At 53.7% G+C, this 9,106-nt stretch overlaps 1 protein-coding gene across 1 annotated transcript; it reads right to left on the bottom strand.

The window, feature by feature from the left end:
- Positions 1-1,091: 1,091 nt before the first annotated feature.
- LOC129488847 (foot protein 1 variant 1-like) lies at positions 1,092-3,300 on the bottom strand. Its single transcript, XM_055291375.1, has 5 exons — positions 3,274-3,300; positions 2,376-2,938; positions 1,912-2,096; positions 1,470-1,568; positions 1,092-1,366 (listed from the first exon to the last, which is right to left on the bottom strand). Exons 1-5 carry the CDS (start codon positions 3,298-3,300, stop codon positions 1,092-1,094), a joined length of 1,149 nt encoding a protein of 382 aa, XP_055147350.1.
- Positions 3,301-9,106: the final 5,806 nt, after the last annotated feature.

Raw genomic sequence — 9,106 nt, 5'->3', positions numbered from 1 at the left:
AGTAACAAAAGAAAAAGTCCTCCTGTACCCGAGGGAAGGAGCTGATCCAAGGGTGTCACTAGGAGTCAGCGCAGGTGTTGATACATTACTTCAGGGGCTGGAGGCAAATATACTAGGTACTGGAAGCAAATGTGTCAAGCACTGGAACAAATGTATCAGGCGCTGGATGCAAATGTATCAGGCGCTGGATGCAAATGTATCAGGTGCTGGATGCAAATGTATCAAGCACTGGAACAAATGTATCAGACACTGGATGCAAATGCATCAGATGCTGGATGCAAATGTATCAAGCACTGGAACAAATGTATCAGACGCTGGATGCAAATGTATCAGACACTGGATGCAAATTTATCAGGCTCTGGATGCAAATATATCAGACGCTGGATGCAAATGTGTCAAGCACTGGAACAAATGTATCAGACACTGGATGCAAATGTATCAAGTGCTGGATGCAAATGTATCAGACACTGGATGTGAATGTATCAGTTACTGGATGCAAATGTATCAGACACTGCATGCAACTATATCAGGCACTGGATGCAAATGTATCAGGCACTGGATGCAAATGTATCAGGCACTGGAACAAATGTATCAGACACTGGATACAAACGTATCAGGTACTGGATGCAAATGTATCAGGTGCTGGATACAAATGTATCAAGCACTGGAACAAATGTATCAGACGCTGGATGCAAATGTATCAGGAAGCAAATGTATCTGTTGCCTCTGATCCAGAGCTGGAGGATGCCACCTCTGGCGGGGACAGCCAACACAAGGCGGATCTCTCCTAATGGGTTTTCTGTTCCTCCCTGAGATACAGTCCCCTACCCCAGAACAGAGTGGGGCTCCAGCATACGCGGGAAGAGTCACCAAATGCCAGCCAGTGTCTATACCATGGCCCGAGGCCTGTTGACTGGGCTCGGGGCGCTCACAGGTATTGTGGTCACGAGGGCAAATGGCCATCGGGTTCCCTGCTCTCCACGGGCTTTCTTTAGCATCCAGTGGGCCTGCACCCGAATGTAGTTGCTGCTTCCCAGGCTGAGCCCGGGACCCGGAGCAGGCGGGCACCTGGACAGGGCATCCTCCTCCGCTCACTCTGCCATCCACCTGTGCCGCTGTCCGGGAACCCCTGGACCGGCCACGCGGTGGGGGAACCCGCTCCACAGCGACACCGTGCGGCGGCAGGAGGAACCGCTGCAGGACACAATGAGATCTGAGTCCTGACCCAGCGCAGAGGCAGTGTCTGTCCCTTGCAATGCTTGGATTTCCTTCCTCAAAAGGCAGCCTTCGATTATTTGAAATTCAAGTTCCAGCAGGCATCCTGTACTGTATCTGTCAACCCTGCCACCCGAGTGGTCTGAAAGCCCTGGAAGAGACCGCGGTTATCACAGGAGCACACTTTCCGTGGGGAGAACGCAGCAAGCTCCAGAATAAGCGCTTAAATCGCCGTCTCAGTCAACACTGCAAACCTTCCAACAAAGTCTTACACTCAAAAAGGACCCTGCTGAGCTGAGGGCTGAAGCCGCAGGTCCTGGGACCTTTGGAAACAGCCCGCGGGCCAGGAGCTGCTGTGGACCGTGAAGGTGTAGGGCCCAGGCATGTCCCAAGCAGAGGAATCTTCCCAGGAGCAAGCCGGGAGTCCTGGGCTCAAAATCACCCTCGGCAAGACCAAGGCCTCTGAGCGAGCCACTGCCTGCTCATCGCTTCCTTCTTGTCACACGGAAAGGGAAACTCACCGCGGGACTCTTGCCAGTGTTTACTGAGGGGCAGCTTCCATCACAGACCTGACGGCACATTCGAGAAAAGTGCGAGGAAAACAGGAGTTATTTATAAAAACGTAAAGCAGAAGAGAATACCGGGACCAGAGGCACAAGCAGGAACCAGGAAGTGACCGTGTGCCCAGCCTCTCACCTGACCCTGGACAGGGATATAAAGAGCCCGGGCTCAGGGGGCTCCACACCTGCACCGCCCTCTCACCTGCTCCTCTACCTGTTCTACCCTCAATCCACCAGAACCATGGGCTGCTGTGGCTGCTCTGGAGGCTGTGGCTCCAGCTGTGGGGGCTGTGGCTCCAGCTGTGGGGGCTGTGGCTCCAGCTGCTGTGTGCCCATCTGCTGCTGCTGTAAGCCTGTGTGCTGCTATGTGCCAGCCTGTTCCTGCTCCAGCTGTGGCTTCTGTAGGGGCTCCAAGGGGGGCTGTGTCTCCTGTGGGGGGTCCAAGGGGGCCTGTGTCTCCTGTGGGGGCTCCAAGGGGGGCTGTGTCTCCTGTGGGGGGTCCAAGGGGGCCTGTGTCTCCTGTGGGGGCTCCAAGGGGGCCTGTGTCTCCTGTGGGGGCTCCAAGGGGGGCTGTGTCTCCTGTGGGGGGTCCAAGGGGGCCTGTGTCTCCTGTGGGGGCTCCAAGGGGGGCTGTGTCTCCTGTGGGGGCTCCAAGGGGGGCTGTGGCTCCTGTGGGGGGTCCAAGGGGGGCTATGTCTCCTGTGGGGGGTCCAAGGGGGGCTGTGGCTCCTGTAGGGGGTCCAAGGGGGGCTGTGGCTCCTGTGGGGGCTCCAAGGGGGGCTGTGGCTCCTGTGGGGAGTCCAAGGGGGGCTATGTCTCCTGTGGGGGGTCCAAGGGGGGCTGTGGTTCTTGTGACTGCTCCCAGTGCAGCTGCTGGAAGCCCTGCTGCTGCTCCTCAGGCTGTGGGTCATCCTGCTGCCAATGCAGCTGCTGTAAGCCCTGCTGCTGCCAGTCCAGCTGCTATAAGCCCTGCTGCTGCCAGTCCAGCTGCTGTGTCCCCGTGTGCTGCCAGTGTAAGATCTGAGGCTCTGGCTGCAGACTGCAGGTGGCCTGACTGGTGAAGGGCCCGGCTGCCCAGCTTCCTTGCTCTGGGTTCTCTGGTGCTCCACTGTCTCCACTGTGTCCTCACTGGCTTCATCCACTCCACACCAGTGCTCCCGAAACTGACTGGGGACCCCTTCTGGCTCATTGCCCACTACTTCTCCTGAACTTCACCTCCCCGCTCCTCACTCATTTAAGATCCAAAGTGGCCCACTGACGCCCCAGAGGCAGCTCAGACCCCTTAGACCCTGACAGCTGCCCCTTCTTTCAGGAGTGTGATCGACCCTTAATCTCTCTGGCTCTCTGTATATCAAGACTGAATCCTGACCCTCTAAATAAACAAAGTCTCTAAGCGCAAAGCTCACTTTCTTGTGGTTCTCTCCTTCCCACCTCTCTCTAATTCCCAGAAACACCATCTTCTTGCCTCCACCCCTGGGCCTATTCCCATTTCTCTCACCTCAGCATCTTTCATGCCGTGGTCCATGTCTTCATGCACAGAACTAACGTCTATAGCTTTCTGCTCTGGTTCTCTTGTGTTGAGCTCCGGAGATGACAGAGCAGAGTAAATCCAAGCTCACAATCTGGTACGTGGGGAGAGGTGGGGAGAGGGACCGGTGGTGAGGGTGGTGGTGTCAGCCATGGAGGCACTGCCATCCCATGGGAGGAAGGGAAGCTCAGGGCCAGGCCACTTCAGTGGAAGGATGAGGAAGGGTCTGTATGCTGAGCTGTGTGGCACATCAGGCCATAAGAAGCCCCTCATGCATGCAGGAGCCAGATGTGGAGATGCAGAGGAGCTTGGGCTTATCTGCAATGTCACAGGGCCTTGAAAAACCAGACATGGGAAGGCATGACTGCACACGACGCTCCGCTGCGGGGCACAGCTCGAAGGCAGCCGAGAGTTGAATAGATACCCCCCAACAAAAAAAAATTCCAGTGCTGGGGGAGCCCAAATGCCCAGTGCCTTCGAAGGCAATCTTGTCTGGAGACAAGCTTTCTTTCAGCTTTTATTTTGGGTTCAGGGCTGCATGTGCAGGCTTGCCATATAGATGAACTGCATGTCATGGGGGTTTGGTGTATAGATTATTTCATCAACCAGGTAATAAGCATAGTACCGAATAGGTAGCTTTTTGATCCTCACCCTCCTCCTGCCCCCCTCTCCCCCACCGCCAAATGCACCACAGTGCTGTTGTTCCCTTGTGTTCCTATGTACTCGGTGCTCAGGTCTGACTTATAAGTGGGAACATGCGATATTTGGTTTTCTGTTCCTGCATTAGTTTGTGAAGGATAATGACCTCCAGCTCCATCCACGTCCCTGCAAAGGACATGATCTCATTCTTTTTGATGGCTGCATAGTATTCCATGGTGTATATGTACCACATTTTCTTTATCCAGTCTGTCATTGATGGACATTAGGACGTTACATGAAGATGAAGGCAGAGGTTGGGGTGATGCTTCTATAAGTCACAGAGGACCAAGAGTTGCCAGCAAGACCCAGAAGCTAGAAGAGACCAGAGCAGAGGCTCTGTTGCAGCCCCAGAAGGAACCAGCCCTGCCCACCCCTCCATCTTGGACTTCTGGCCCCCAGGATTGGGAGAAGGATGTTTCTGTAATTTGTGGTCCTTTGTCAGGGCTGCCCCAGGAAGCAAGTACAAGCGGTGGCTCAGTCACAGCAGGAAAAGCAGACATTCGGGATATTTTCAGTCAGGGGGATCTAGAGTGGAAATCAGAAGCTTATGTTCTCCAGGGCAGCTCTGGGGCCTGGACTTCCTGGAAGGAATCCAGCCGTCCACAGCGGGTCCCCTGGGGACCTCAGGCTTCCAAGCTGTCCTGGAACCCTGAGCTCCAGCGCACCTGCCATGTGGTCCAGGGACAGGGAGCTGCCTCACTGCCACCTCTGCCACAGCCACCTCAGGGCGTCCACAGGCTGGTGACAGCACTGGGGTGTGCGTCTACCCAGGCCTTTCTCCGGGGAAGCAGGTGAGCAACTGCAGCGGAAGCCGCAGGTGCACAGCTCGCCCTCATGAGCAGCAGCACTTGAGCCCCGGCGCGGGCCTCTGCCTGCCTTCCCTTCCAGACCTGGGGCAAGGCATTCGATTGGCAGGACCTCATTCTCACCCCGGACTTGGAATTGACATTTTTATCTTCTAGCTCGTGCAGTGTAGACAGGATCGGAGGAGGGGGTGGAGACTCTGTGGATGGGGCTCGCCTACTTCCTGCCTTTTCCCCCCCTCAGTTATCCCCCCCACTAAGGCTTCTGTAGCCCTGTTACGGAAGCCCTGTTACTGTACCCAGGGAGGGTGTCCAGGATCTTGGCGTCTCAAACAAAGAATTGGACAAAACGCACAAATAAAGCGAGGAGAGCGAAAGCAGGGATTTATTGAGAAGGAAAATGCACTCCACGGTGTGGGAGCGGCTGAGTGTAGGGGCTCAAGGGCCCCATTAGTTTTTGTGAGTTTAAATACCCTCTACTGGAGGTCCGCCCTACGTAAATGAAGACAATGAAGTTACAAAGTCATTTGTTCGCTGTGTGCCATCGGGAGGACATGTCCTGTCATAGCTGAAGTGTGAATCCGCCTTATGTTCCCCGCCTCCAGACCTTATTTTCCTGCCTCAGCCCCAGGGCCTGCTTCACGGGCATGCAGCTCCCGCAGACACACAAGGTCCCACACTTGGAAGGCTTCATGCCTTGCTGTCACTGTCATGAAATCCTCTGCTGGGCGTGGTGGCTCACGCCTGTAATCCCAGCACTTTGGGAGGCCGAGGTGGGCGAATTGCCTGAGCTCAGGAGTCTGAAGTCTGAAACCAGTCTGGGCAACATGGTGAAACCCCATCTCTACCAAAATACAAAAAAATTAGCTGGGCAAGGCGGCAGGCACCTGTAGTCCCAGCTACTCAGGAGGCTGAGGCAGGAGAATTGCTTGAACCTGGGAGACAGAGATTGCAGTGAGCAGAGATGGTGCCACCAGCCTGGGCGACAGAGCGAGACTCTGTCTCCAAAAAAAAAAAAAAAAGAAATTCTAAATAACTTTGTTTTTCAGCTTGGGTTTTGTGGACAAATGTGGTGGGACAGGGGAGTGTGCACAGGACAGGGGTTGCACCAGGGGCTGTGTGCATGCAGGGCCCTGGGCACGGAGGGCAGCACAGACCTGGCTGTGTGGTGTGTATCTGAGGGCAGTCCAGGGCACCAAGGGGTGGCTGGGCTGGAACTGGGGCCCAGGAAGGAGCTGGCAGCGGTAGAACTGCAGTCATGGCAGCTGCAGCTCAGGGGGAGGAGGGACCCTGCGCAGGTCAGCAGCAGCCCAGGGTGGGAGGCTGGCTGGTCTGTCTGTCCCCAGAGCCTGGTTCTGCAGCATCTGCTGAATATGTGCTTCCCAGTCCAGGGCTAGGGCAGGAGCTGTCAAGCTCAGGCGGTACACAGTAAATTGTTACAGAATGAAACTGTGTATATGGACATTAGCATAGACCAAATAGGGTTATTAGAATTCCTCAAACACTTTTGAACCTTTAGATTTGGAAAACAGCTGCAACATTGCAAAGCAAACATCCACAAGACAAACTTAGAAATTAAATGTAAAGGAAATGGCCGGGCACAGTGGCTCTTGCCTGTAACCCCAGCACTTTGGGAGGCTCAGGCAGGAGGATCACTTGAGCCCAGGAGTTGGAGACCAGCCTGGGCAACCTAGTGAGACCTCGTCTCCATGAAAAATAAAAATAAATTAGCCGGGCCCGGTGATAGGCACCTGTAGTCCCAGCTACTCGGGAGGCTGAGGAGGGAAGATTGCTTGAGACCAGGAAGCTGAGGCTGTGGTGAGCCATGACTGTGCCCCTGTACTCTAGCCTGGGCAACCAAGTGAGACCCTGTCTCAAAAACCAAAAAGTAAAGAACATTATATTTAATGGAAAAGAATACTGTTTTCATATAAAGCTTCAGGTGTACTGATGATTAAAGGGTAAGACAAGGCGGGCACAGTGGCTGATGCCTGTAATCCCAGCACTTTGGGAAGCCAAGGCAGGCGGATCATCTGAGGTCAGGAGTTTGAGACCAGCCTGGCTAACATGGCGAAACCCCATCTCTACTAAAAATGCAAAAATTAGCAAAGTGTGGTGGTGCATGCCTGTAGTCCTAGCTACTCAGGAGGCTGAGGCAGGAGAATTGCTTGAACCAGGGAGGGCGATGTTGCAGTAATGCCCACAGTGATGGATTAGAGGTGGAGACCTCATTAGGAACTCACGCTTAGCTTCATACAGACACAGATGGTCACACACAGAAACACCTGCAGATGTGGGCAGCCGTGATTAGGATGCGCATGTGTGTCCTGTTGCTCTGTCAGTGGAGAGTGTTGACAGCTGTTGTGAGGCCTTGGTTCTTGTCTTCTTAGTTTAAAATAATTTGAACAAGACACACAGGAGATGTAGCACAGAGGAAATTCATTGCAAAGGAGAAAGAATGTTGTGGAAGTGAGGTGCAGAACAGACAGGATGCCCTGGGAGAGACAGGGTGCAGGGTGGGCTGCTCACAAGGATGAGAAGCAGAGACTGGCCGGAGGGAGGCTCTGTTTATGGGACTCTTACATGATTATTCCTAAGGAGCTGGGAAGAGGTGTCGCTAGGAAGCATGTTCTGGGTGGTCCTCTGGGTGCACGTGTGCAGTAGGTGTACACACTTGTTCATACCATGCATGTCTCACTAGCATCTTAAATCTCCACCCAGGGGTGTGCTTTATACTATTATAAGGAGCAAAGGGTCAGTGTGAGGACAGGTAAAATCAAAATGTGCATGCTCTCTACAGGAGGAATTCCCTCCCGAGACAGCTTTGTTCGAATGAGCTCAATGACAATGTGAATGAGGAGGCTTGTTGCCTTGGCCCTGTGGTCACCACGGTTGCTGCAAGGATATGGCCATTTCCTTGACAACCTCTCCTGCCTCAAGAGGGCCCCAAAGCTATGGCACCCCATAGCAGCAGGAGGTTGAATACCAGGTTCCAACCCAAGGACCAGGGACCCTTGGAGACATGGCAATGTCTAGGACTGAGGCAGAAAAGATAAAGGTGAGCCTGGAGCATCTTGTAGCTCCAGAAAAAAAAAATCTAAAAGGAAACAAAACAAAGCCCCCACACATGCAGTGACAGGAAGTATCAGGAGCACATTGTAGGGACACGGGAGCCAACGGAAAGTGCTCCTGGGGGTCACAAATAGAACAATTCGATCAGCACAATAAATAGAGAGAGTAGCATTGACTCTAACCTGAACTGTAAAGTAGATATCCATGAGCACAACTGATAGAAATAAGTGATTTAGTAAATAAATGAAGGAGAATCGCTTGAACTCAGGAGGCAGAGGTTACAGTGAGCCGAGATCGCACCACTGCACTCCAGCCTGGGTGATAGAGCCAGACTCCATCTCCAAAATAAATAAATAAATAAATAAATAAATAGGGCCGGGCGCGGTGGCTCACGCCTGTAATCCCAGCACTTTGGGAGGCCGAGGCGGCCGGATCACGAGGTCGGGGGATCTAGACCATCCTGGCTAACACGGTGAAACCCTGTCTCTACTAAATATACAAAAAATTAGCCGGGCGTGGTGATGGGCACCTGTAGTCCCAGCTACTCGGAAGGCGGAGGCAGGAGAATGGCGTGAACCCGGGAGGCAGAGCTCCCAGAGAGCTGAGATCGCGCCACTGCACTCCAGCCTGGGTGACAGAGCAAGACTCTGCCTCAAAAATAAATAAATAAATAAATGTAAATAAATAAATGACAGTGGATAGGCAAATCCCCCATGCAGAAGGCTTCCCACTAATTCTGTGTAGCCCTCACCCCTTAAGTGCAGGCAGCACCGGGACCTCCTTCCGAGAGCACAGCACGGGACGAGGGAATTCGGGAGCATCTTTCCATGGGGAAACCTGACGGACACAAACACAGCCAGGAGACGGGGGCAGCATAGCCCACGAGGCACGATGAGCCACACCAACAGGGCGGGCCCTCAGCACGGGGTGATGAGAAGGGCATCTCCCTCTGTGCTCTTCCTTCCCACATCCACAGCCCTGTCTAATTGTGAAAACACCAGACAGATCCCAATAAGGGGCACCCTACAAACACCTGACCAGTCCTCTGAACCATCCAGGTCACCACCAACAAGGAGAGCCTGGGAAACGGTCACCGCCCAGAGGAGCCCAGGGAGATGGATGAGGGAATGTCACATGGGAACCCGGGTGGGGCCTGGGGACGGAAACGGACCAGCAGGTAAATGCTATTGAGAGAAGAACAAAGTGTGGACTTCAGTTAATAATAATGC

This window comes from Symphalangus syndactylus, chromosome 1 (genome assembly GCF_028878055.3).
Source record: "Symphalangus syndactylus isolate Jambi chromosome 1, NHGRI_mSymSyn1-v2.1_pri, whole genome shotgun sequence".
NCBI classification, from domain to species: Eukaryota; Metazoa; Chordata; class Mammalia; order Primates; family Hylobatidae; genus Symphalangus; species Symphalangus syndactylus.
The sequence above is the reverse complement of the archived record's forward strand: the minus strand, read 5'-3'. Positions and strand labels throughout refer to the sequence as shown.

What these genes read in the sequence shown, in the direction of transcription:
- LOC129488847 (XM_055291375.1), bottom strand. Translation starts at nt 3,300, where the DNA reads ATGGACCACGGCATGAAAGATGCTGAG. An exon ending in AGCCCCCACAGGAGACACAG is followed by an intron (nt 2,097 to 2,375) that starts GCCCCCTTGGAC and finishes GGCACACAGCAG; the next exon opens with CTGGAGCCACAGCCCCCACA. An exon ending in GTGTAAGACTTTGTTGGAAG is followed by an intron (nt 1,367 to 1,469) that starts GTTTGCAGTGTT and finishes GGTCTCTTCCAG; the next exon opens with GGCTTTCAGACCACTCGGGT.